The sequence below is a fragment of the Salarias fasciatus genome, chromosome 2 (genome assembly GCF_902148845.1).
Source record: "Salarias fasciatus chromosome 2, fSalaFa1.1, whole genome shotgun sequence".
NCBI lineage: Eukaryota > Metazoa > Chordata > Actinopteri > Blenniiformes > Blenniidae > Salarias > Salarias fasciatus.
The window spans coordinates 14,666,584-14,694,357 of record NC_043746.1 but is presented as its reverse complement, the minus strand read 5'-3'; the positions used below and the strand labels follow the sequence as shown (position 1 = coordinate 14,694,357).

The window sequence follows — 27,774 nt, the reverse complement described above, 5'->3', positions numbered from 1 at the left end:
GGGCCTGCAGGCAATTCTGCATATGTGCCCTGTAATTCAGTTTGCTTTGGAGACATCTAGTGTTGAGTGCCTGTTGCTTTGATCAGTTTAATTTCTTCTCTGTACAATAATATTGTGAACAGCGCACTACATTCAGCACATGGATGCAAGCCTCACACGATCAGAAGGATGTGATTGTCAGACTAATATCTACCGACAAACATAATATTACCTCTGTCATTAAAGCAAACATGTTCACTGTAAATAATAAAGCTCATAAATGAGTCTTTGGATGAATTGAAAGGTTTATTTCTTACCAATGTGACCAAAACACAAACATACAAAATACTGAACCGTCAATTATATTGTTGGAAAAAGACAAGGCCATCGGCTTCCGTGTGAGTTAAGCAAGTTTAAAAACATAAAAATGTACAATTTTTTTCATTTTAAACAAGTTCCTGCTTTGTACATACATACACATATGACCTCCAGTTGAAATGGCTGAGATTGAATTCATTCTCCCCTTTATTAAAAAGAAACACCACTTACAGTCGACTGTCAACTTTGGGAAGCAGCTTTCTCTGCTTGACAATAATAATCCGCTGTGTATGTGCTTCTCTATTGTAATCATTGCGAATAATACAAGAATGTAACTGTCACTTCCCTCACCTAAATTCTACCACAATCAAATAAAAGACAGCTATGTTTTTTTCTTTTGTTTGTTTAAAAAGAAAGTTCCGCTGGAGCTTTTAAGGACGAGGCTTTAAAAACACTGGTGGTTTTTAAGCTGCTCCACATCGCTAAAGCCTGTTCCGCAGTTGGAGCACTGGAGCGTTGGCTTCTCACCGTTGTGTATGAGCTGGTGTCTCTTCAAGTACTCCACTCGACTGAAGCGTTTTCCGCACGCCTCGCAGCCGTACGGCCGCTCGCCGGTGTGAATGCGCTGGTGCCGCTCCAGGTTGCCGAGGCGACTGAAGCTGCGTCCGCACTGCAGACAGCGGTGCGGCCTCTCGCCCGTGTGCACCAGGTGGTGGCGCTCCAGCGAGCGCGAGTGCGTGAAGCGCTTCCCGCAGATCTCGCAGCTGTGCGGCCGCTCGGCGGCGCAGGCGCACTCGTGGTTCTTGAGGGCCCAGGCGTGGCTGAAGGTGTTGCCGCAGTGAGTGCAGGGGTAGAGCCGGTCCTCCTCGCCGTTGTTCTGCATGTGGGCGCCCCCCAGCGGACAGGGGTGCTCTTCCAGCTCCGCCTCGGAGGTGAAGCCTCCTCCACACTGGGGGCAGAAATGGAGCAGGTCTCCGCTCCCCTCCTCCTCCCCTCCGCTCTCCCCGACGCTTCCTGGAGCGGACAGGTGAGGGATATGCTCCGGCTCTCCCGGCTCCACCATGTTGCCTCCGGGCATCCCCGCGGAGGAGTCGCCCTCTCTCAGCTTCTTTGGCCAGCCTAGCCTCATCTCGCCGAGCAGCCCGGCTCGCACGGACTCTTTCACCCTGCTTTCCCTGCTTTGCCCCACGTGCTCCTCTCTGTGCAGAGTGGGTGGCTGAGGGTCCTGCTCGCCGTCCTGCTCCATTCCATCCAGACCGATGTACTTTGGGGCCAGGCTCGTCTCGCTGGCTCGCACCAGCTCGGGGTTAGGGCTGTCAGACTGAGAAGCCGTCATGGCAGCCTGCTCACGTCCTCTCTCGGCTCTTAAAGCGGACTCCAGACCCCTGAGCTCCTCCATGGTCATTCCTCCCTCTGACGGTTCGGCCGAGTCGACGTCCCAGTCCTCCTCTTCGGTGTCTCCTGGATGAAGCGTCGGGGGGCGATCTGACAAGTCTCCTGAGAATAGCGAGGGGAGACAGAGAGCTGCTGTGAGAAACCGTTTCCATTTTTCAACCTACTGAGCATTTGACTAACTTGCCCTCCCTCAGTAAGGAAGACGTGAGCTCATTACCTTCACTTTGGGATCTGGAGCCAGAATGGAGGTCCTGGTTGGGAAGCTCCATCTTCAAAGCCTCTTTGATTAGATGGAGAGAGGCGGGCGGATAATCTTCTGTTTGAGAAAACTGCATCGAGAAGCACAGAGAGCTTTAAGTAAACATCTGCGTTGAGGCACATCGTCATGTTCAAGTGTAAATTTGCAGATGTTATTTAGAGCAACCAGGCACACAATGAGATACAGCTGCATTGCACACAAAATCAAACTGCTGTCATTGACTTTACTCCATTGCAACATCTTTAAAGACTTCACAGTGACAATCAGAATATAGTGAATAATTTGAATATTCAGCTCTGGAAGAGTAGGAAGAGTGGATATTTGCCCGTCAAATTGGTCATGTGGTGTAATAGCCAAAAGCTTTCCACCCTACCAATAGCATTTTATCCAAAGGCTGACAGCACTCGAGATGTGAAGGGCCCTACTGAACAAGTCCTCTGGAAGCTTAACATCAGATCAATGGCCTTCGTTTTACCCACTACATCGCTGTAGTGATTTGATGTCTGATCCGCACAAAACTCATCTCTCATTTCTGTCAACACTTTTTCTTGGTGCATATGAAGCTGCTGAGCTGTGCAGAGATGCTGTGCCACTTTCTCCTCCTACTCCTCCTCTGAGAAAGATCGTCTCCCTCACCTCCTCTTTGATGTTGGCCGTCTCCTCCCCCTCACCACTGAGGCTGCCCTCCCCTTCCTCGTCCTCCACCATCCCTCCCTCGTCTTCTTCATCTCGGGGGTACTGAACGAGGTACATCTCTCTGGCCTCTTTCCCCACTCTTCCTTCTGCTCCTGCTACCATCCCTGTGGCTCCTCTACTTCCTCCTCCTCCTCCTCCTCCTCCCCCGCCACTGCTGCTGCCGCTGCTGCCGCCGCCGCTGCTGCTGCCGCCTCCTCCTCCTCCTCCTTCCTCCCACACACCTTCAGGCCAGGCTTTGCCACAGGCTGCTGCTGGGCCCTTTTTTGACTTGCCTCCTGCGGAGAAGGGAGGGCAATGAAGGAAGGGAGAGAGAGTGATGAAGGAAGGGTGGGTGGGCGGGAGGTGAAAGACGGAAGAAAAAGTGTGAGGGGGTGCGGGTAAAACGGAGAGCATCGGGAGACAGGAGAGAGAGCAAGTGAAATATGAGGGAGAGAGAGGTAAATGGGAGGACATGATTGGAAGGCCAAGCGAGAGAAACGGGTGAGAAGAGGGTGGAGAAGTAGGAGATGAGGAAGAGGATGACAGGATTGAAGAGGCAGAGGGAAAAGGAGGAGAGGAGAGGGAGAGACCAAAAGGAGCTCAGAGGAGGAGGAGGAGGAGTGAGCATGATGAACGAGTGAGGAGAGGGGGCGTAGAAGGACAGACAACAGAGCGGGAAGGAGAGGAAAGACACGTGACAGGGAGGAGAGGAGTGAGAGAAGCAGAGGAGAGGGGAAAAAGTGGAGTTTGGGAGGGTCAGAGGGGGGAGAAAGAGGGAGAAGGAGGAAGAAGAGGAGAGGGAGGGCATGATGAAGGAGACAAAGATGAAGTAGGATAAAAAAAAAAGTGAAAAGAGGAGATAGAGAGAGCAGAGAAGTGGAAGTGGAGAGGGAGTGTGTAATTATGGTGGGTGGTGGAGGTGGAGAGAAGGAGAAGGGGAGCGGAGGAGGAAAGGAGGCGGGGGAGTGTGTGTGCACCGTGATGAAGGAGAGAGCAGAGCAGGAGGAGGTGGGGGAAGGGAGAAGAGGAGGAGGAGAGGGCGTGAAGAGAGAGGAGCAGGAAGGGGAGGAGGTAGACAGAGAGGCACAGGAGGAGGTGGGGGCAGGGAGAAAAGAAGGAGGAGTAGGAGGAGAGGACGTCAAGGAGAGAGCAGAGCAGGAGGAGGTGGGGGAAGGGAGAAAAGAAGGAGGAGGAGCAGAAGGAGGAGGAGGAGAGAGCAGAGCAGGAGCATATGGGGGAAGGGAGAAGAGGAGGAGGAGGATTAGGAGGAGGAGAGGGCGTGAAGGAGAGAGGAGCGGGAAGGGGAGGAGGTAGAGTTGGAGAGACACAGAAGGAGGTGGGGGGAGGGAGAGGAGCAAAGCAGGAAGGGAGGGAGTGAGCCAAAGCACAGAGGAGTGGGAGGGACAGAATGCAGTGGAGAGAGAGGAGAGGGGGAGGTGAAGGACAGAGGGAGCGATCATGAGGAGGAGGCGGAGGAGGAAGGGAGGAGAGGAGGAGGAGGGAGGAAGGAGGGAGGGAGAGATCAGCTCTTGCCAGATGGTTTCAAACAAAACAAGTGCGTCTTCGCATAAGCCGCAACTGCATAACAAGAACACTGCTTCTCACATTAAAAAACAGCAATGTGTAGGATGTGTTGATAAAGTGCCATTTAATTGATATGGCAGCTGTATCACGTAACACAAAGGACAGCTAGTGTAATCATTAAAGAGAGGCATTCAAGTTATCCACCACAGAAATACTTACGGCCCGGGTTAACTCTTCGCTTCTTCCGACCTCCACCTTCTTCTTCTGACAGTCCCGCGTTGCGGCGGTTGGTGGCCCAGTCCATCCCGTACTTGCGTTCATTTCTCAGCTGGTTCTCTGTGTGCCTCAGTCGCAGTTTGAGTGCGTCGTTCTCCTTCCTGTTGAGGGACAGCTCCACCAGGTAGTCGTTCACAGTCTCCTGGAAGAGTTTGGTGATCTCACAGACCGAGGCTCGGATCAGACTGTCCATGACAGCCGTCAGGTGTGTCTCAAACGTGTTCACTGATTCCTCCATCATCTTTGCTGGAGGGGGGCTGCAGATCTGATGAACAATTCAACGAGATTTTTTGTCAATACTCAACAAAATAATTAACAAAAACATATCTCACAGTTGGTTTTAGATATATTTTAATGATTTTTTTTAAATCGTCTATATAACCTTTATCGTGTCATAAACTGCCTATAAATCATTTTTAAATGTGTGATAATAAGGGTGGTAATCTTCATGTTATTAAGCCAGCATTGTAACAGTTTTCCTGTTCGGATCACAAAACTTCTAAATTGTCTCATGTTCGTGATGAAGCCACTGATGGATACGTCTCTGATCCATATGCCAAGCGTCTGTTAACTTTACCAGACAGCTCGCTTTTAAAGCTCATAATAGCGTCAGTAATGTCGGACAGGGCTCAGTAACGGTGTGGTAACTGCAGCTCTGTTACAATTCATTTATACACGACACCTTCCCTGCTTACTGACTCAAAGACACTACAGTTCAGTCGACACACAACACGCAGTCTGCGTCATGTTAGCCTGAGAGAAAACTTGTAATGCTGGTCGACATGCTATCGTGTCAGAGTAGAAAGGGAGCAGCAGCCTCGGACGCTGGAAAGTGTTAGCAGGTCGGCTAATGATTTCGCTCGGTATACGTACCGTGTAGGTGGGAGGAATCGGGAGGGCTAGTGCTGGTGTGAACCGACGAGAAGAGGAACGGTGTTACAAATCACTGAGGAGCCTCGTAGCCGTTGGTGAACTCATAGACGCGGCGACAAAAGAAAGCGCCATCCAACTTCTGCCCCGTCTTCCTCTCGTTCTCTCTCTCTGCCTGCTACTGTTTTCCTGATCGCCTCCTCCTGCGCTGCCTACGAGCCTGAAGACACACTGCGCATGCGCGTTACCGTAATCACCCGAGTCGGGAGCAGGCGCACGGTTAAAAAAACACACGTGCCCTCATTTCAAGATTCTTTTACTTATGTAACACCAATTACAGCGCCGCCATGTCAAGGAACATAGATTTTAAAGAACTAGATCTGAAACAAGCGATTTCCTTGTAAATTATCAATATAATTGTATTAAATTCAATTCAGTCAGTACTATTCTATTTTGTTCAACCTAATATATTTTATTTTATTTGTTTCTAAACGATTCCATCCTGGTTTATTCAATTAATTAATTAATTAATTACCTTAATTGAATTAAAATAAAACAAGGTTCAAGGTTGTCAGCCGTCTGTCTCAACCAGTTCAGGTCTGATGTCAGAATATTATGGAGAGGAAACATCAGTTAGGAGAACAACAAACAACTGGCAACATGTAGCCCATAATTACACACTCAAAGCCTCAGACTCACAGATACCTGCAAGATGATAAACGTTCCAGAGACAGAGAGAGAGAGAGAGAGAGAGAGAGAGAGAGAGAGAGAGAGAGAGAGAGAGAGAGAGAGAGAGAGAGAGAGAGAGAGAGACAGAGACAGAGAGAGAGGGAGAGGAAAAAGTAAAAAAAAAATCAAGTTAGTACATGGACATACTATATGCAGAGACTAGAGTGTTCTCTACATTGAATAAGGTTCTGCAGAGGCATACTATGGCAGTCATACTTTAGCCAATACCTTAATATAAGATCATTTTCATGATCATCTCAAAATTTGACAGTGTTTGGCGTCACAAAATATAACTGATTCTCCAAGTAAGGTGACTGACAGCTTATGTTCAACCTGTAAAATCTGATGACAATAGTGAGGGGTCATGTAGTGACACAATCAACAGGATGAAGCAAGGGAGTTGTGGGTTCAAATCCAGGCTAGGCCCTGTGTGGTGTTTGTATGTTCTCTCTATGTGTGAGAGTTTTCATCAGTTTCCTGTCATAGTCCATAGTCCAAAAACATTCTTGTGAGTGTGTTCGTCTGTGTCTCTGTTTGGTCTGTGATGGAAGCCCTGTCTTGGTTTTACCCTGCCCTTAACAATAGTTATCTTGGATTGTCCAGTGTGAGTGTTGATGTAGTGAGAATACATGCCCTGCATGTATGAGGTCTCTAGATAAATACCCACCTTGCCTTGTGATGGACTGGTGATCTGTCCAGGGTTGCATCCTTGCACTCGCCCATACTTGAGATTGCCTGTGACCATACTTGCTTGTGACCCTGAGCAAAGTAAAATTGTATATAGAAAATGGATGAACAGAAGCAAAACCTGTGACCTTGAGACGAATGGAAAAATGTGAGTGAGTTTGGTTAAAAACACTTTTATGTGTAAAGACGGTTTTGTTTCTACTTTTTTGGTTTGCTTGTTTTGTCTTTCTCTCAAGGAATCACAAGTATTGTCAGGTTGTTTGGGGTTTCCCTAAATTGGGAAACTGGGTGAAACATTAGACTGTGTTGACACAGGACTAGATGAAATATTATCAGCAGCCTTTCACATTTCAAATAGGTGCTGGATGACTTTGTGATGGTTGTAATCAGTGAAAGGGTTTTTCTTGGCTCTTTAGTTGCACTATTGCACTCTTGGAAATCCTATTTGTGCTTCCATGTTATTTGAATATTTATTACATTTGTTAAGCTATGTGTGCTTACAGCATGTCCTTTACTAACCATTAGGGGTTTTTTTTTCTTTTTGTACATGGGCTGGTGGATAGCATCTGATTTTAAGACGGACCTCCTATTCGATGAAAAATCCACCCAGTCAATAGTGAAGCCATGACATGGACCTGGGATACCCACTTTCATGCTGTGAGTTTCTTTTTTCCATTTATCATTAGAACAATACTAAACCTGAAATACTTCACTGTTAATTCTTTCACTATTGCATGTCAATAACTAATTGTCTTTTCTTTTAAACTGTAGTGGAACTGAAACGTTGTGATGTGTTTTTTAAGGCCATTAACACTTTCACATGTGGATTAACTTGCTGTCTGTGTCAACTTGATCATTTTTTTCTGTTTTCTTTCTCCCGACTCCTTCCCAATCCTAAACTCCTGCTTTTGAAGTGCCTCATCAACAGGAGCCAGTCTCCTAAACCAGTACACTACCCTACACACCAACCTTCCGTTTTTTTCATTAAGTAAAGCTCGCCCTGACGTTTGTGTATTTGTGTGTGGTTGTATGTGGCCCCTCCCTGACAGAGGGGGCGCTGTGGTTAACATCAGCTCTCGCCCTGCAGCAGAGGAAGACCGCCCTCCCCCGTCTTCTCTCCCGCACGCGCACTCTGTGTCCACTCTGCAGTTTGAGAGGAGACGGTCTGCATCAGAAGAGGAAAACATGCCGGTTTTCGCAGTGAACACTAACGTGGCCAAGGGCGATGTGCCGCCGGCTCTCTTGTCAGAGGCCACGGAGAAGCTGGCCGCAGCAATGGGTAAACCTGCACAGGTAGGCCGGGACGGGGCTTATCCTAGGCTGAAAGGGCTGTCCGTCTATCGCCACCATTCTCCTCGGATTTCTGCATCATTTAACAAGAATTTTGCAGTGTTTGTTGGGATTACTTGATTTTTTGGGGGTTTTAAATTCACAACCAAACCGTTTATTGCCCCCTTTCCCTTAAGTATATCAAAAGTAAATCATATTTAAAAGAAAAAAAAAATACTGAACTTAAGGGGGGGAGAAACTAATTGACTAAAATATGCAATCTTTAATTTACTAGAGTTTGTACAGTCTGGGATCTCTATATGTTTAGTTCCTCATAAGTGTGAGACGAGATGTGCATTTGACTGTTATTTTACTGCTAGATCACCCCAGACCTGTTTGGATTGTGAAATCATGGAATCACAACAGTGACCTTTTTGCACAGAGCCTGAAATAGTAAATGATTGATGAAGTTCTTATTATTTATTACGTTGTAAAGTGATTCAGCATATTTTTGCACGGTTCCAGTTTAGGCATGTCTGGCATGGAGCATTTAGCCGTGAACTTTGCAAAATGTATCGATGACTAGCATGTCACTTTGTTACCAAAAGATTTCCATCCATGTGTCTTCTATACTTCTTGATCTATCTATAGTCACTGTTGAAACACATTAGAGATTATGTGTAGATTTGGTATTGCTCAAGTAAACTAAACTATAAGCTTCAAATGTATCATTCTCGACAAATGTCATTAGAAATATTGACAGGCAATTTTAAATTCTATTTTATTATTCAACATAGTTTTCTATGCAATTATAATATTATTAACAATACAGCTCTTTTATAGGATCAAATTGTCAGATGTGGTCCATGTTGGGTGATGGTTACTTATCACATTGACCAGGGGTTTCCAAACCTGGTCCTAGAGTACATCTGTTCTGCATGTTTTAAGTCTCTCCCTTGGATGCACCAGATTGTAATTGGACTTTCTTTGTTGGGCTTTCTGCTGAAATGATTATTCGTGTTCAGTTTTTTTAAAGCACTGATTATTGAAAACATACGTGACTGACCTCGACTTTACCACTGTGAAGCCTGTGCCTTCCTCAAGCTGCTTTTCAGTGACTCATCTTGTGGATGAAACCTGAATATTTCAAAGTTGAAGACCCTTTTGAATTTATTTTAAAGACCAGGAGCACATCACATTTGTTTTTAATCTCATGACATCTTTACTGTTTTTTTTTTCTCTTTCAGTACATTGCTGTCCACATCATTTCTGACCAAACGATATTGTTTGGAGGAAAGGGGGATCCTTGCGCTCTTTGTTCACTGCACAGCATCGGCAAGATCAGTGGAGCACAGAACAAGGAATACTCCAAACTCCTGTGTGGACTACTGAACAAGCACCTGGGAATCTCTACTGACAGGTAATACATAATCAAACAGCACAATCAGTGTATGTAATGTAATCACTTATGATAACATGATTACGGCTTCATACAAACTCAAAGAGTTGTATATTTGCTCTACATTAATGCTGGCTTTCATTAACCTATTTTTCATGGTTTCTGTTAGGATTTACATCAACTTTTTCGACATGGATGCTGCCAATGTGGGCTGGAACAACTCTACATTTGCCTGAGATGGAGGGCTATCAAAGTGAATTAGAAGGTCATTCCTAAGTGTTTGAGTGTGGTTACCGCTTAAATAAAAAAGAGCAAAGATGAATTGTAATCCACACTGTGATATGTTGTATGACTTACAAGCACTTAGCCCCTTAGATTTGCACTGAACCTTTTAGAATGCAATAAAGCACATCGAGTTGACCATGAATATGCTGTTGTCATTGTTTTATTGCAGTTGTTGAATAACCATCACATTTTACAGTGTTCCAATATTTCTTTAAAGCCTGTGGGACAAAAACCATCCATCGCTCTTCATTTATAACTGCTTCATCGAACTTGAAGTTCTCTGGAGCCCATTATTTTCATCACAGGATTCAATCACAAACGTAAAAAAAAAAAAAGGGGGTTATTAAATGTCAGGTTTTGTGTGTGAGAGAGTGAATCTCCTCTGTCTTATTACATGAAGGTTTTTTTTTTGAGACTTTTCATTATAAGTTTTGACATGGAACAAGCAAGCAACAATAGCAAAAGCAGACAGGCTCAGTACAGGTTCAACTTGTATTAAATCAAGAACTGGATTGGTGATAGTGTAACCAAAAGCTTTGTCACTGAGACACATTGTTTGTACATGAGCTTCACCTGTATCCTTAGAAAGGGAGGGGGGGGGGGGGGGGGGGGGTACAAGACTTCACCTCACTAAAAAAATAGAATGTGACATCAGTATGGAACAGAAGAGGACTTTCAGAGTTTTTCACTGCGGTCCAGCCAGCCGACACTCTTAACAGTCAAAGTTTGCCGACATGCTGCTTAGCGGAGCGCACATATTCTAAGCATTACGGTAGAAGCGAAATGAAGGGACTGCATGATAAGCGTGAAGTGCCACAAATCACAACCCACTTTATAATTATTAATAGACGTATTATTACTGTTGCTAAAAAACTTAACCGAACGACGAAGTACATCAAGTAAAGCTTTAATAATGCTGATTTTGAGTCAATAAGTGGCAGAACGTGGCACTAATTGCACTGAGACGCTACAATTTTCATCAAAATATCAATAGAAACTAGTGACAATATTAGCAGCTTCAACAACGAGGTGTGTCTGAACCAGACACTGTTGTAATGTGATTCACAAGTGATTTGAGATCAATAGGTTAAATAATCTGGAAGCGATTGAGCTAAAATGCTGAAAAATTCTTAAAAATATTAATAAAATTATTGAAAACATTAAAAGCTAAAAGAAAGAAGTGTGTCTGAACCAGACAATGTAGTAATGTGAATTACAAGTGTTTTGGAGTCAATAAGTCGAATAATCTGGGAGCTATTGAGCTAAAATACTGAAATTTTCATAAAAATAGTGAACAAAGGGGTGTGTCTGGACCAGACACCATAGTGCTGTGATTCACAAGTGAATTGAATTCAAAAGGTCAAATAACCTGGGAGCAATTGAGGTAAAATGTAATATTTTAACACTCCACATACTTTTTGGGGGGCATTTTAATGAAAAATATGGTATTTTAGCTAAATATCTCCCAGATTATTTGACCAATTGGACCTATTGATCTCAAATCACTTGTGAATCACATTACTGCAGTGTGTGGTTCAGACAAACCTCTTCGTTTTAGCTTTTAATATTCAATAATTTTTATTAATATTTTTATGAAAAATACAGTATTTTACATTGCCCTGGTTATTTGACCCATTTACTCCAAATCACTTTTGAATCACATTACTACAGTGTCTGGTTCTGACACACCTAATTGTTAAGGCTGATATTATTATCAATAGTTTATAATAATATTTTAATTCAAAATGTTGTGTTTTTGCTTAATTAGTGCCAGATTATTTGACTTATTGACTCAAAATCAGCATTATTACAGCTTTCCCTAATGAACTTCGTCATTCAGTTATGTTTTCGCAACACTAATAATACATCTTCTATTATTTATAAATAAGGTGGGATTGTGATTCGTGGCACGTGACGCTTATCGTGTAGTGCCTTCGATTTCCCTTTTACCGTAATGCAATATGTGCGCACCGATAAACAACGTGTCGGCGGACTTGACTGTTTTTCAGAGCGTCGGCTGGCTGGACCGCAGTAGTATTTTCGATGTGAATTGCTCTCAAAAGCGCTCAGTAACTCGCAACCTTGCATATCTCTGCCACCCTCACCACCTGTAGAACCACGCAGAGCAGGAGATCAGATCTGATCTCCTGCTCTGAACAGGGGTCCTCGAGGACCCTCCCCGTTTGACCGATCGGCGGACGTTATTAGTGTATGAAGGATTTTATTACATGTTTGCATTTGACTTGATTTCCTTACTTAGTTTTCACGTGACCATTTTAATCAGATTTTTTTGGGTCGCTGTGATTACTATACATGCTACGTCACTACTCGGCGCAGCGGGAAAACCTAAAATGTAAAGGTTTACTTATTTCTTTATAGTTGTTCCTCACAGCAACGCGAACCGTGTACAACCAAAATAGAACACTCTTGGGCGAGTTTGTTACGTTTTTTTTTTAAATGTATCTACTGTGTAAAGGAGTTACACGTTTCCGTTTAGGCCACTGTTGCTATAGTAACTGGGGTGGATACCAAAAGTGTTTAGGGATTTTTTTTTCTGTCTTTTACTGACACTCTGTGTTGTGAAGCATGTTTGAATTGATACTTCAAACTGAAATTAAAGCACGGTGCGTGAAATAATCGGGTTTATTTGAATTTGCAAGAACACTGCCTGTCGCGGGTATATGACGTCACTGCCCATTTAGCTTGAACCGCCGCGGAAGAGATGGTGGAGCTCTATTCAGGCTCATTACTCTTCGGTTAATCAACCACAGGTAAACGCCGCTGTTTGGAATTTTTTAGTCTTTACCTAGATACCTAGTGCCTAGTTTTATGTTACATATACGTATCATTGTGGTCTGTTTTCGAGGCGAAGCAGGGACTGGTCGGTATTTAGCGTAGACTGCCCCCCGTTACCCGCCATGTGACCGCCCTGCTTTTCTGAAATGTTTTACCAGCATCGTTCCAATCTTTGTTTTCAGTGTCACGGTCATAGCAGTGAAAACCTGTGACTGATTACGCAGGTAGATAGTAAAGTGATGGCGACAAAAGACTGTTTTGTGTCGTTTCTGTCACTTTTTGTCGGGAACGTGACATACTGGGGAGTCGCTTTAAGATTATCTGAGATAATTTCAGTAGCGGAATCAATCCTGAAATGTGTTGAACGTTGTGGTACATATGCATACACAACGTGATAGATAAATCATATTCAGGGTCCTTTATTGGTTGACAGCTGGCCAATAGTAATGAAATCTGTCTTTCTCTAGGTTGGAGGAGCCACCCCTGCAACACTTTAGGCTTTCTCTCTTTAATCTGGAAGCATCTGTTCGCCACCCTGAAGGATGTCGGACACTCTGACCAGAGGGTTTCGTTCCCAGCTGACCACGTCAATGGACGTAGTCTTAAAGAGGACTGTGTTGGAAGTCATGAATATTTTTGAAAACACTGTGTACGAATATCGAATGCAACTTTCATACAAAGTCAAAGAGGTGTCTGAGCTCAAAGCGAAGTTGCAGACAGCAGAGTTGAGGCTGCAAGCCCTGCTGCATGGGAAGGATGGAGGACAAGAAATTACCCAAGTGGCAAGTGAAACTCAAACACCATCTGAAGCTCCTACACAAACCCGGACACAATCCACTGATGTGTCCGAAGTTGATGGTATGAATTTAATTTGAAAGGTTGACTCTGATATGTCCAGTTTGTTGTATGCATGTACAGTCATTCAATATGGCATGACTTTGTAATGCAAGTTAACCATGTGTCTTTGTTGATGGATTTAAGCTGTACCTGAAGACTGGTGTGAACCTGTGAGCTCCGAGACTATGAGCGTTCAAGATGTTGGTGAATCTCCTGGTGTAAAACTTCGCCCGCTGTCCATCTCTCTTTGGAATCTTCCAGTCCGCAAAACTGAGGTGTGTATATGAAGTGCAGAGCATTATGCTGATGTGATCAGTTTAGGATTCAACTGAAATTATTTGATAAGTTATGTTGAAGAAAGTTGAGATAAAAAGTGTTGTTTATCAATATCTCATTGGCTAGAGTCATACAGAGTTACAGTGACTGTGTAATCACAGATCATTGCTTGAGATACAAAGTCACTGTGAAATTTCAAGAATGCCTTATGTTCATTGCCTTATATGATTTTATGTACCTGATTATCATGTGGGTGTCATTTTTGTTCTCGAATTTGCAGTGCTTTCTAAATGTGACTCAAGTTTTAAAGATACACTGCTTACAAAAAATTTGGGATATTAAGCTTTCAAGTGAAATTTCAGGATGAACCCAACCTGCATTGTTTACAGGTGAAATTACTGTGACCTTCTCTAAACTTTTGAACACGCATTTCCAGCTGTTCATTGTTTCAGGACTTCTTGCATGAATTGCTGTTCTTGAACAAGGAGCTTGCCATCGAAATCCAAAACAGGTGTTTGATCCGTGAATATACCATTACATTTTCCGATTCAATTTGGATGATCTTTTAAATCACCATAGCTGCTTCATTGAGAACAGTGACTTGTGGAACTGGATAATGAGTGGTAGTCAACTTCAGACATGAATGGTACAGTGACAAGCCCATACTACCTGAATATCATCATTAATCTAGTCATTGTGCCCTACATGAACTAAACAGGCCTAATCTGTTCTTCGTGGATGAAAGTGCTTCAGCTCCTCAGTGGCATCATGAGGGAACATTGGGGAGACTGGGGTACCTGAAACGGAGTGACCTGCACTGTCTCCAGACCTGAATCCCATAGAAAACCTCTGCGACAGAGTCTCGGTGTAGAGGCTTGTAACTCTGTACCCCAGAACCTTAATGACCCAAGGGCTGCCCTTATAGAGAATATGATGTCATGTCTCGCAAGACAATAAATCGACTTTTGAAGAGCAGTAGTCATTGACAAACTGTAATTGATGCTCAAAGGCACATGACAAGTTATTGAGACATTGACATGTTTTGCTGTGGTATATTCTCCACTGTTGTTGGTTTTTGTTCAATAAATTGTTTGACTTGAGGAAATTACCATTATATGCTTCTTCATGCCTTTTGTGAAGAGCATGAACTCTTTACCTTTTCCATAAATTTCACCTGAAAGCCAAATATCTAACTTTTGTGAGTACTGTCTTTCTGTTTTACTGTGTAGTTATTGTGGTGTGTGATTGGACAAAGCTATTTGTATTGATGTGTTCAATTCCACTGTCTAGGCAGGAAAAGATGATTGACGTTTTCTTTGTCCTGACAACTGCTGAAGATGAAATGTAATATTCTTGGTTTAGGGGGGTTACTGTGGCATTGACTCACACCTCAAAACCTGGAATTCCACGAGATGTGAGTTTGACATTTAATTTTTTTCTTTAGTTCATGACTTTATTTTATAAATAATGAAATAATGTCACGTGTGTGCTTGTCAAAAACACTGAAAGGACAATTGGATCTGCAAGATACAACAATACAGTAGGCTGAGTTAAATGTAAGGTGATATATGCTGATAACTGGGGGATTTTAATCAACTATGAACCCTGCAACAGTTTTTCAGTGTAATGGATAAATCTTGTGCCAAATCTTAATTTCTGAATGTGAATCATTTATTTTAAAATTCCAGCTCCCTAATTCATTCTCGCATTTCGGTTTCTCTTTTCTCCATTCAATTTCAGTTTTTCATTTCAGTTTTTCAATTCATTTTGTGCCGCACATCTGGGATCTGGCATCATGCAAACTAGCCACTTTTCACAGTGTCATTTCCTCCTAGCACAAGATTGATACCCTAGCAATGACTCGGTATTACTGCTATGGCTTGAAGCAAAGTTGAGAAGTTTCAAGTATCTGATAAGATATAAAAATCAGTCCCTGGTTTGTGTTATAACTTTAACTACGCTAACAGATGTAGCACAACACTGTTGGCTTCCAGAAATAAAGCAGTGACGGAAAGCTTAATGATAAAGCACAGTGTTTACAATACTGACGTTCAAGATTTTACTAGTTAACGCTGGCTGTGATGCCACTCACTGAATATATTGCAATATATTTACTGTATGTTAACCTAAATGTTTTTCTTTGTAACATAGACACTATGTCCATTTTAAAACGTTCCTCATTCTGCAAATTTTTAGAATTTGTCATTTTCTAGCTCATTTTGTTCTCACCTTGTCATCATAAAATGATACATGCACACAAGTTTTTATTTCTTTATTTTTTTTCTTTCTCTCTCTCAGTCACTGCTTCAAACAATCCGAACATGAGTAGGATTAAAACTTTTCCAGTGCCAAACTTGGAACAAGAGTCACCCGACCAAGCACAACTCGAAGATCTGAGAAGACGCAAGAAAATGTCAGCAGGAGAGGTGAAAAAGCAAACGGTGAAGAGGAAGAAAAATAAAAAAGCTGCAGAGGCCAGGTCTACTGAGGTGAACACTGTGGAAAAAAATGTAGGCAACATGTACCCTTGTAAAGTTTGCAACAAAGTATATGAATCAGATTATGGCCTACATGAGCATGCACGAATCCATAAGCAATGCAGTGGCTGCAAAAAAATCTTCCCGTCAAAAAGGTTGTTTATTTGTCACAAGCTGTCTTGTAGAAAATTGAAAGTGCAGGTTCCAGCAACAACCAGCCCTCCAGAACTCTCCCATGAAGGAGAAAACGCGCTCGCTGCAAGCAAAAAGCTGACCGCTATTAACAAAAAAAGGACACCTTCCCTTGGCAGTAAATTGGCCACAAATAAAGGTGCTTCCACCAGTAAGTATGCTTGTCCACACTGTGATGAAACGTATGCGAATCCGTTCTTGCTAAAACAGCATGTAAGGGTTCATTTCAGCAAGAAGTTAACCCCTTGCACTGTGTGTTCAAAGATGTTTCGCAACAAGAAAGGCATGAAAATCCACAGGGCGAAAGCCCACGAAAATAAAATGAATGCAAGTGACGGAACAGAAGACCTCGCATGGACAGAGCCTGTGGAGGAGATTGATAATGAACCACATGATTTGATTTCCATCCACTCAAAGTCATGTCAAAAGTCTAGCCCGAGTGACGAAGAAAAACAAAATTCAGTGATAAACGTGAAATTACAAACAACGGGTCAAGACACGCAAAAGGGTTCCAGTTGTTTATTGTGTCTGAAAAGGTTTGAAAACAACTATGCCTTGATTGAACACATGGCCAGCCACAAGTAAGGCACTGGTCTCTTGAGAGAAGTGTCGGGTCAAGTTTGTTCAAACCTGAAGCAAAATTTATCATTCAGACTAAATGCGCTCACTGATCAAGGCTTCTTTTAAAAGCTTATTTTATCATTACTTTTATTTTGAAGTATATCCATAAAGTAAATGTGTACATGTTGTGGTAGGTCAGGTTGTTAGGAAAACTGGCTTCAACGTTCTTTTAACAGATGTTAGACCAACTTTGCACATCTGTGTATTTATATGATATCTATAGGATTTAATTTTAGTCTGGACTCACACTTTTCTGTTCACTGTCAAATTAACCTTGCAGATCCAAGTGGTATGAGTACTCTACTTTTGTTGATGAAAAATAGAAAATGCGGCTGCCTTTCAGGATCTCCTTTTGCTGGGCTGGAATATGACACTTTTGAGTATTGTCACATTATTTGTTCTGTAACAAGTTAAACCAAAATGTTTTGAATGTATTTACCATTGTAATTATCTCCAAAAAAAGTTACATCTGTGTATGATTTGTTTTACCATAAACCTGTGATGGAACACACTATTTTATAGGACTTTTATATATCCTTGAAATCGTCAAAGAGTGACCTTTTATGTTTTTTGTAATTTAACTATTCGAATATGTGCTTGGGATTCATTTTATGCAGACTGTATTTGTTGAGCTTTATTCGTGGCATTTGTTTTGGAAATAAAGACTGATGGTAATCTTTAACAATCGCGTCATTAATCAGAAATACCGTATCTTCTCGCGAGACTTGCAGCGACGGTCGGTCACACCACGGGCACCAACCTGCTAGCTGAGCAATGAGTAACCGCATCTCTGACCTGGACTTGAAAACGCGTTATTGTAAATGTACAGTTCACCGGAGCGGAGATTTGACCCCGGGCTGTGTGATGCTCTTCCGACCGGTGTCGGTGCTCGTTCCCGGTGCTTTAGCACAGTTAGCATCAGTGTAGCTCAGCGGGGCTCGTGCAGGCAGGCTGCGCTTCGTTGGCTCGCTTGTTTGCACGCTGAACGGAGGTAATGTTTACTGACTTCATTTACTTTCACCAACCCAGTATTTGTCATGCAGCTTTGCTAGAGTTCGTGCTCTCACAACAATGCCGCCAGTCTCATTTCGCGACACCGCTCCAGTTCTTACTGTAAACAGCAGCGGCTTCAGCTCGCGAGGTGAACCACATCGTCTTAATTTCCCTTAAATATTGACCGCCAGTGTTTGTCACCTTGCATAAGACTTCCTCAAAGATTGACCGCCGCTGTAAATGGAGTAAACACTGCTGCACAGCAACATTTCATGGCCTGTAGCTGCCCGGACGGAGGACTATGCAGAGGTAGCCACATCTGATTCCAGAGGACGACCGCCGAGGACAGCAGCCGTGTCTGTCAGTTGTTTACATCCAAAGTGTTTCGGTGAAACAAAGGACAATGGAGTCCGCGAGGAGCGCCTTCCACGCTCAGCTGGCCTCCGTCATGGACTCGCTGCTGGCGGCCGCCGTGTGCGAGATCGCCAAGATCTTCGAGAGCAGCCTGTGTGAGCAGCAGGCGGAGCTGGCGCAGAAGACGGAGGAGATCTCCGTGCTCCGATGCAAGCTGGACAAGGTGGAGAAGAGGCAGAAGGTGAAGGGTGCAGGGAGCGAGGATGGAGAGCTGTCCTCTGGAGACAGAGAGGGCAGCGCGAGGCAGCAGACCCTGACTGGAGCAGGTAGGACAGCTGACTGTCATCCACCCAACATGGACTGTTTGGTGTGTGTACAACCACAACGAGGAAGTAATTTAAAGCTGCATCACATGTAGTATACATTTTAGTGAAAGTTACACGAATGTCTAAAATATTGCTTAATTTCTCTTGTTAATCCTACTTTAATTTGCTCATGCCGACAGTTGTGAGGCTGTCAAAGCGGAACTCACTGTTTCACAATCCTCTTTCTCAGGACCAAGTGTGGAAAAAGATTTGTCCTCGCCTTCAGATCCTTTAGATGGGCTCTGCAGGCTGAAGGAGGAGGTCCCAGGTCAAGATGGAGTTTTGATAAAACATGAGGTTAGAGTTAATCCCACCTCTCTAAGATTCAGAAGTTGATTGAAAAGTTCAGTTGTAATGTGAGATACTGCATATTTGCTTCCCTCTTCTAAAGTTTGACATTTTTTGTCATTTTATTGACAGCGTGCAGCATCGCGCTTGAACCAGGCCTCTGCCGCAGCCCAGACGTCGGAGGAAAGCCTGTCTGCAGCAGAGCAGAAGCAGATCGATGCCCTGTCTACTATACAGGTCAAAACAAAATGTAAGATTATCTAACTGTTGGGTGGCGTTCTTATTCATAAGATAAAATGAAAAGTTATTTAAAAGTGGGTTCATCATAATTATGGAAACAAAAGTGCGTAATTTCTGCGTGTTTCAACATTATTTTCTCTTCAGTAACCCATTGGGATCAGAGCGCTCGTGGTGCAGACCGAAGACTTCTTCGGGATCAAGGCTCTACCCCTTTTCTCGCCATCTCTCAGAGTGGCCGTTGCTCCCCAAGGACTGACCCAAGCCTAGCTCAACCAGGGGAGTGGTTGGCTGGGCTGGAGCCCACCCGAGGAGGTGTGACCAGTCTGGAGAACCTGCAGGCGGATGGCAGCAGCACTGGAGGAGACGCGTCTTGTTTCCGACCTGGTTTTGGATCGGATGAAACCAGCAATGAAGGTGAAGAATCTTTTCCATTCCTGGACCAAGAGCCGGAGAACCAGAACTCTGATCAGAATTCAGTGCAGGGACAGGGCGTGGGACAAAGGGGGACTCAACAGGATCAGTCCCAACTCACTTCCAGTGACTCACCATGGAGATCAAGAGACGACAGAAGCGGGCGAGGGCCCGTTAATAACACACGGCGAATCACAAATTTTGGCAACAGAGACCCTCTCCGGCTGCAGTTGAATTCACAGTCGCTCACTCTGCGACACTCAATCACTCTGAATCACCCTCCGGCCTCTGGCGGAGGGACGGGACGCCCTTACACCTGCCCCTACTGCACAAAGTGCTTCACCTACCCCTCGCACCAGCGCAGACATCTTCTACGCCACACTGGCGTCAGGCTGCATCCCTGTCAGTTTTGTGAGAAGAGCTTCCTTACACCCTCTGAGCTCACTGTACACACTCGCACACACACAGGAGAGCGGCCTTTTGGCTGTACCCAGTGTGGCAAGCGGTTCGCCCGCAGTGGAAACTTGAGAGCCCACCAACGGGACGTTCACATGGGGAAGAGGCCCTTTGCCTGCACCGAGTGTGGAAAAAGATTTGCCCACAGGGGGAACCTGAGGGTGCATAATCACAGAGTCCATCAAGGAGATCCCTACTACTTGGACGACCAGCCTGAGCCTGACATTGGGCCGAATCCCATTTAATGAAAATACAAGATACTACTGTTCTGCACTTTAAATTTAGTTCTCAGAATAAAGGCTGGGAGCATCATGCAAGCAAATCTCAGTGTGAGCCATTTAAATTTGTTATGAATGGCATACATTCCCAACGTAAATGATTGAAGTGCAATAATTTCAGTTTCTGCCATTAAGATTGAAATGAAGAACGTTGTGCTCAGTGTTTTTCAAATGACTAGTTGAAATGATCCAGAAATAGAAAAGATTGGCTATTGTCAAAAATGTAATGCCTGATTTGATTTTGATCATGTTTTGTCCTTTCATCAGATAAAAGTGACTCAATGGACCTGAGCACCTTTTTCTCATTCCCAGTGACAGAACCACAGCATACTGTATTTGTGAAGAAAAGAGTGAAGTTGATGTTAGGTTTAGACATGTGGCATGCCGAGGTAGGATACCCCGTCTCTTCCCACCGAAGTGTGTATGTATGAGCCATCTCCTCAGGTATTTATTTTGATTCTGTTGTAAGAGGAAAATATGTTATTGCAACGAGTATGTAACCATCTTCCTGAAGAACTGTACTCTGATTTTTCATCCTGGTTTTGCAATGTGAAATTAAACAACATACTCACGAATTCATTGGCCTCCATAGCTTTGATCACGATTGTATTCCATCGATCCGACAATCTTCCGTACCCACTCCGCACAGTTCACTACACCGGTCTCATGAAGAGCATTTTCCAAAACCCTTTCAGAGTCTTGCATTTCTCTTTACCGGTCAGCAGAGGGCAGTCATTCCACATGTATAACACATGGAGCACTGGCAGTACATGGCAACTGGTTTTTACACAAGCAATGCTTTCTCTCCATGTTTTAGCATGTTGCCCTATTTTTTATTTTTTTCCCTGACACATGCAGTTTTGTCAACATGCCACCTCACACGTAGGGGTTACCCTACAATGGTGCTGATTTGACAGAATCAAAATGTAAGTAACTGGGTCACTGGGTTTCCCTGCCCGAGACTCAAATGGTTCATTGATGTGACAAAAAAGGTCAATGTTATTGTCTAACTTCAAGGTTAAATTCATAATTCTCAGATAATGTATTTATTCTAATAACTCCAGAAAGTACCCCCTCTGCATCTTGAATGCATTCTGCTCAGGTTTCTCTCAATCTGCAAAGAGGCCTTGAGCATTTGGATTGTTTAGAGGGTGATGGGGTCCTTGGCCGTGTTTTCTACCACGCATTATCTTTCGCAACAGCTGAGTGAGGATTGGCTGTTCTCACTGCACGTATTCCCCGAGCTGCTGAGTCCTTGGTTTGCTCATAGAAAGATTACAGCCAATGACCTGCCCTCCCCCCCAAAGGTCACCTGTATCCACTCTCCCACTGGGCTGTTGGACCACAGCCATAAAGAAAAAAACAAAACAAACTAGAATGGATTTAATAGTGCATGGCCACAGGCCCACTGTTGACTGGAAAGAACGGATTGGCACATGAATATCACACTTTCATAGTTAAAAATTTGTGAGTCAGGTCAGGGTAACGTGTGTATTTGTGTTAATGCGAGAGGATTTCAACCCCGCTGAGAAAAGCTGCAGACCTTTCAGGATACTGTTTAAATACTGCATTTATGTGTGGATGAAAGCTTCAGATCAGAGAAAAACAAATCTATACACAGATTTAGGTCTCCAAAAAGGTCGGGGTGTGTGTGTGTGTGTGTGTGTGTGTGTGTGTTCATGTTCAGCAGTCACACAGGATTTGCCATGTTTTCTGTTTGTATGTTTGGTTATGTGTAATCTCCTTTCTGGCCTAAGCAGCTTTTCTCCATGCAGGAGGGGAAAGGCAACAAATGAACAGTTGACCTGACTGGAAAATCTGCAAAACTCAGATACTTTAAGTTTATTCAGATGTACATTATTAAGATGTTTCACTGGAGAAAACTTACTGGAAATGTTCTAGCAGTACCACCAACGGTGTTTATCACATGTTTGGAGGTTTCTGCCTTTATTTTTCTTGAGGCGCTCTGTTCACCTGCATGTTCCTGAGTTTCAATTTATTTCTTTTGCCCTTCAAATTTAACATGCCTCAAATTAAAAAAAAAAAAAAAGCTTCTGTTGGTGCCATCTTGCCACCTTTGGCCCATACAGTCATTCCATCACAATCTCTTAAACCACCCTGGGTCAAATGATCCCCCTGACACTCAGTAAGTGTGCCCCCCTCCCCAAACATGTCACACAGATGTAAAAGCCAGAGGAATTATATACCCCCTCTGAGGTATCAGTCAAGTCTGAACTCTATAAGGTCTGTATTTATTATTCTTTGGTGTGTGCATGTGTGTGTGTACAACTGCCTTTTTTCTATTATCAACCACACACTCTTTTGCATGTTATGGTTGCAAAAATATGTGTGTGTGTGTGTGTTAGGGTCTGTGAGGGATTTAGCATCGCCCCAAGGCGGTTCATAATCTACCCAGTCTCACTGCTCCCCGGGGTCCATAGTTTCATACGGTTTGCCATTACTGTAGTGAACCCCCCCTTTAGGGGATTACAGTGCTGTCTCCCGCTCAAGGCACTGAGTTGATCCATCGTCTGCTGACTGTATTTAAGCACTCACTTAATGTGCTAATAGCGTTAGACTGGGGAGACGCTGTGGAGCTTTTAACTTTCATCTCCTAAACCTCTTTGTCTGTTGGAAATGCTGATTTCATGGCTGCCAGCCTTAAATCCATCAGTAGGCAGTCAAAAATCAGAAAATATTAATTCAGGTTCTGGTTGTAGATTCATGGGTTGTAACAGGGCTTTTTTTTTTCTTTTAATCAAAGATGTAGTGAAATTGTGTCTGTTTCATACGATTGAATGTATTGACCCGTCTGCTCTCAGGTCCTGAGTTTTGTGTTTTCGTGTGTGTGTCTGTTCTCAGGTCCTGAGTTTTGTGTTTTCGTGTGTGTGTAAGTGAGGCAGTGGCGAGCAGAGGGACGCGGCCGCTGAGCCGAATCTCTTCCAGACATCAGGATTGACGGTGTCTCCTCATATCTGGGACTGGACTGAGAGAGAGCATTATCTTCCCGCTTCAGCGTTCTTGGTTTTTCCAAATGTGTCTGTGTCTGTCAGCATGAGCGTGTGTTCCTATGTTGCCAGGCAACCCAGTATCTGCACAGTGAAGTGGGGGTGGGAAGATGGTGAAGCACCAGGTCAACAGAGGGAGGCACAGGCATCGCTGCATCTCATTGGACACTTTGGCACTCCTGATGAATGATGCTGATCATTATCATGCTGACTGGAGTTACTTGTATCAGAAGCTCAAAGTCCAATCCCTCTCTTCACTGTGCAAGAAAAAGATGATGTACACAGACTGATTTATAAAAACATATTCTTTTTTGTTGTTAGTCACTTCATATGAACAACAAAAAAATCACATGTTTTTATCAATACAGAGAACTGATGAGAGGTTTCAGTGTCCGGTCACATCATCTCATATTTCTGACCTGTTTTCCAGTGGATATAAAAGAAATGTTCTTTTGTACAGAAATAGCTTCTCCCTTGCTAAGAGAGCACCTCAAAGGTACAAGACAGAGCTATATTTGTCCAACAGTGGAAAACAGTTATCCTGTCCAATTCAAACTGTGTTCTTTACAGTAATTGAGATATAATACTGTTGCTGGATCAAGATGGTATGATCAGACGGATCCGATGATGTCTAGAAGGAGGGAAATTATTTGTATTACATTTCTGTCCTTTAAGTATCTTCTTACTTTATTTGCTTTGCTGCCAACATCTGCCTTTACTCCCTCCACTTGATAGAAGTATATACTTCTCTCTTTCGTGTACTCTCAAAACAGGCTCATTTCTTCTTCTACCCTCTACAGACAGTGAATCAGAGTGACGGTGAAAGGGTCAAAGCTGCTGGAGTTTATTCGTACTGCGGCTGCAGATCTGGACGAATTCAAGATGAGTCCAGTGAATGCCGAAACAACAACTATTTTTATTTTCTAACTCAAACATATAATGAAATTTGATACTTTTTCCTCATGAATGCTGATCATGTCATTTTTATGAGTTAACAGTGGAAGAAAAAAATATGCAGAGGATTCAGTGGTTCACTAAGCTCCATTTGGTTGTGATGTACAGACAAAAACAAAAATGTGATTTGAGTGTTCTGAGATTATGAGACCAGAAAAGAAGTTTGTTTTTAACACATTGGATTTTTACTTTTGTGACTAATATGCGGTGACAAATGGCTTAATAACCAAGTATCAGACATGGTGACTGTACTGTGTAGCTTTAAAAGGTAGCTACAGATCAGCACGTATTAAAATGTCTCTTAATAGATGTAGGATCACAGATGAAATAGTCAAAAGATACTATCACAATAGCTTCCATTTTTATGCATTTCGAGCTGCTAGCTTGAGCTGCTCACCATTTTCTTGTTTTAGAAACAACAATAAATCATAGTTTAATCTATTTTGGCATTACAGATTTTTTTTTCACCAAGTTTTCATTCATACAGATACGCTTTTCTTGTATGTATCAGATTCATTTCATAAAACTGAAACACGTTCTGCCTGTTACAGGTAATTTTGATGTTTTTTGACTCTCAGCGGATATGAATTCTAAATTTAACGTCTCAGTGAATTAGAAGAGTTGACTGTGTTGGCTCTGGATTTGATTAAAAAAAAAACACGGCAGCTACATAGACAGGGACCAGTGTCATCACAAACTGAAATAATAAAGATTCAGGGTCAGAGTTATGCAATCTTTGACAAACGATCTGTAAACTAAACTGGGTTTAATCTGTGACTCAACTGCAAATCACCATTTTAAGTTTGTTTGTTGTTTCTTGCTCACGGCTAAGTTTTTTCCTCCTCATGAAATTCAAACTAGAAGAAACCAGGAGACTGTTCTGTGTTATTCTCCGACTAAATCTGAAGCAAATTATCTGGATGCTTGAATACGGACTCGCATGAAGTAGTTAGATGTTAAGCTGAAGACTTGCAGCATCCACACCATCTGCACTGAAGCAGATGATGCGAGTCCAACAAAACTGCAGGGCATCGGGGCCAAGAGAGGGAGGGGATGGCGGGTGGTCACGCTCTTCTGTCACCAAGGAAACAGGTCTGAGGCCAAGTCTTCACGGCTGAATGGCACTGTCTCGACAGCAGACAGACCCGAGGCTTCTGCCGCGCAGTCAGGTCTGGGGTCAGGCACGGCAGGTTAACAACTGGATTTACCATACCTGAACAAACCTGCCGTATGGAGGGGTGATGGGAGTGATCACAGCCTTATGGTGTTTCTTACAATGGAAGTAAATACAGAGAGAGGGCTGGACCAGTGTGCATGTGCACATAATTCAAAGCCTTTCTTTTTTTGTTTCTTGAATTCATTAGAATTATTATTTATTGAAATAATTCATTTTTCAATAAAATGAACTACAGGTGTTTTAGTTCAAGGAACATGACACTCACGCAGCTGAAAGGTTTGTGTTGCAGCAGTGAAAGCTTGTTAGGCAAGCCACACTGAGGATAGCTTTATGAACGGATTCATCTTGAAGGCTGCAGAAATCATGCAGCTTGAAAAGCAACACACTTTTGACAATAGTCTGAATGGAAATATAGCTGAAAAGATGAATTGAAAGCTTTCTGCAAATTGGCCAAACAAAGAGAAAAAGTGGAATTGTTCATTACATTTATAGAAGCAAGAACACTAAAAATAAAAATATGGGCTCAAGGAAATAGACATTTCACTTGTTTTATTTAGGAGCCACTGTTAGAAATTGCATCATGTTGAAAATATTTTTATTTATCTTAAAATTGGTTTTAGGTTTGTTCTTTTTAAGATATTAATTAAGTGCAGGTTTTTCATGAAGTACTCAAACCTCAGGGCATCATTCAGCACAAAGAAACATTTAGATTTGTCTTCTTTTAAAGGTTTTTTGACATAATCTTGCTGGTCTGAGCAACTGTAGACCACATTAAGCTGCATATGTCCAATAAATGAAAACACTCACCCTAAGCAATTTCTTTTTCATGATTGTAATTTAACAACACTGGCTCAGTGGTTATGTTGAGATTGTGGGACAATGCCAGAGAAGAACATTGATGTTTATTTTCTAAATGTGACGTTTGTTTATGGAGTGTCTTTGAACCTAACAGTTAGTTTTTTTCTTGTCTCTTTTTTTAGGAAGACAGTTTCCTGTTTCTTTGGTGAGAATTGTTTGCTTTAGCCACTCCCATCCTTTACTCTGCTTACTTGCATTCACCATTATTGAATACTTCTCAGCTTGTATTTGGGGGACCAGCCATAGCAGAAAGGTCAGTGGAGAATTATGATGAGAAATTTATCTTAATGGAATAAATGAAATTTTACTACATGCTGCATGCAAACAAAACTCTAACAGATGTTTCTGGAATAAGGAAACTGTTATTAGCATGCTAGCATGGCAGCTGCTTTGAACACATGAAGAATCATTTGTGTTTTTCAAACTATTGATGTTAATCAGAAGACACACACGTCTGTTACTTGTGTTGTATGATTTTGAATCAAGAAAAAAAATTGGTTAGCCTCTTGAAAAACATTCTGTGTGGAGAGTGTGTGTAAACTTAAGTGTTTGTTAGAAGCATCCTTGCTTATTTAGATAAATATATTGCTGATACTTTTAAGCTATGTTAGGTTACATCCAGCCACTGAAAGATATAAGTCAGAAACATTAGAAATAAGGTTGAAACAATTCCTAACATTTTGTGTCTCTGGCTTTGTGGCTGTATGGTAAACAGTGGGTTTGCTTTGTGGTGATGTATGGCTGGCAGGGGGCAGTTTTCAGGGCAGGAATGGCAGTGGCATGTGCTCGTCCTCAGTAAGTGGTTGGTGGGGGTGGGTGGGGGTCGGTGGGGATGGGTGCGCTGGCAGTCTTGGAGTAAGTGACATAAACATCGCCTTTTGCTCCCTGGGAAGAGTGGGTTAAAGCCTGGTGGCACGCAGCCAGAGGCAGTGATGACACCAACTGTCACCGGTAGCCCCTCACTCCCTGCTGCCAGGCCAACTAAAGCTGGAATGAGTGTGTGTGTGTGTGTGTGTGTGTGTGTGTGTGTGTGTGTGTGTGTGTGTGTGTGTGTGTGTGTGTGTGTGTGTGCGCGTGTGTGTGTGTGCATCCTTTTATGTTTATCTATTAGTGGTTAAGAACTCAGAGGGAATTTAAATTTGCAGACTGCCATTAATTAATTCACGCCGTTGTTACAGATGAGGTGTAACAAAATAATGATTTACTATGAGTCTTTTGTGTGGATATTATTAGTTATAGTTGATGGAATTGGATAAATGATTAAAACACTTTTGTTGAAATAGAATTGTTTTTATAGACCCTTCTGGACTTCATCCGTCTATCTTCTATTCCATGTTATCCAAGTCGTGGTTGTGGTGTTGGAGCTGATCCCAGCAGACTAGGGTGAAGGCAGGATCCACCTGGGATACGTCGCCAGTCCACCGCAGATAAAACACAAAGACAGACTATCACACACACTCACTTTCAATTAATAGTTTCAAATGCAAGCTTTTGGACTGCAGGAGGAAACTTGAGTACCTGAAGATGC

General features: G+C 43.0%; 4 protein-coding genes across 5 annotated transcripts; 3 read left to right on the top strand and 1 right to left on the bottom strand.

The window, feature by feature from the left end:
* Positions 1 to 272: 272 nt before the first annotated feature.
* LOC115404308 (zinc finger and SCAN domain-containing protein 2) lies at positions 273 to 5,493 on the bottom strand. The gene is made up of 5 exons (XM_030113590.1): positions 5,300 to 5,493; positions 4,370 to 4,691; positions 2,588 to 2,922; positions 1,910 to 2,021; positions 273 to 1,794 (listed from the first exon to the last, which is right to left on the bottom strand). Exons 2-5 carry the CDS (start codon positions 4,665 to 4,667, stop codon positions 743 to 745), a joined length of 1,797 nt encoding a protein of 598 aa, XP_029969450.1. The 5' UTR covers positions 4,668 to 4,691; positions 5,300 to 5,493; the 3' UTR covers positions 273 to 742.
* A 2,318-nt stretch (positions 5,494 to 7,811) lies between these two features.
* mif (macrophage migration inhibitory factor) lies at positions 7,812 to 20,850 on the top strand. 2 transcript variants are annotated; one of them, XM_030113684.1, is made up of 4 exons: positions 7,812 to 8,005; positions 9,229 to 9,401; positions 9,550 to 9,652; positions 20,408 to 20,850. In XM_030113684.1, the coding sequence occupies exons 1-3, from the start codon at positions 7,898 to 7,900 to the stop codon at positions 9,614 to 9,616; spliced, it is 348 nt and encodes a 115-aa protein (XP_029969544.1). In that variant the 5' UTR covers positions 7,812 to 7,897; the 3' UTR covers positions 9,617 to 9,652; positions 20,408 to 20,850. The 2 variants fall into 2 exon arrangements, with proteins under 2 accessions (XP_029969544.1, XP_029969537.1); XM_030113677.1 differs by lacking the exon at positions 20,408 to 20,850 and having other exon boundaries at positions 7,813 to 8,005; positions 9,550 to 9,801.
* LOC115404334 (zinc finger protein 445-like) lies at positions 12,367 to 17,546 on the top strand. Its single transcript, XM_030113624.1, has 5 exons — positions 12,367 to 12,436; positions 12,929 to 13,319; positions 13,443 to 13,573; positions 14,937 to 14,988; positions 15,873 to 17,546. Exons 2-5 carry the CDS (start codon positions 13,004 to 13,006, stop codon positions 16,826 to 16,828), a joined length of 1,455 nt encoding a protein of 484 aa, XP_029969484.1. The 5' UTR covers positions 12,367 to 12,436; positions 12,929 to 13,003; the 3' UTR covers positions 16,829 to 17,546.
* LOC115404326 (zinc finger protein with KRAB and SCAN domains 1-like) lies at positions 17,611 to 20,223 on the top strand. Its single transcript, XM_030113612.1, has 4 exons — positions 17,611 to 18,537; positions 18,767 to 18,873; positions 18,997 to 19,114; positions 19,249 to 20,223. The coding sequence occupies exons 1-4, from the start codon at positions 18,261 to 18,263 to the stop codon at positions 20,214 to 20,216; spliced, it is 1,470 nt and encodes a 489-aa protein (XP_029969472.1). The 5' UTR covers positions 17,611 to 18,260; the 3' UTR covers positions 20,217 to 20,223.
* Positions 20,851 to 27,774: the final 6,924 nt, after the last annotated feature.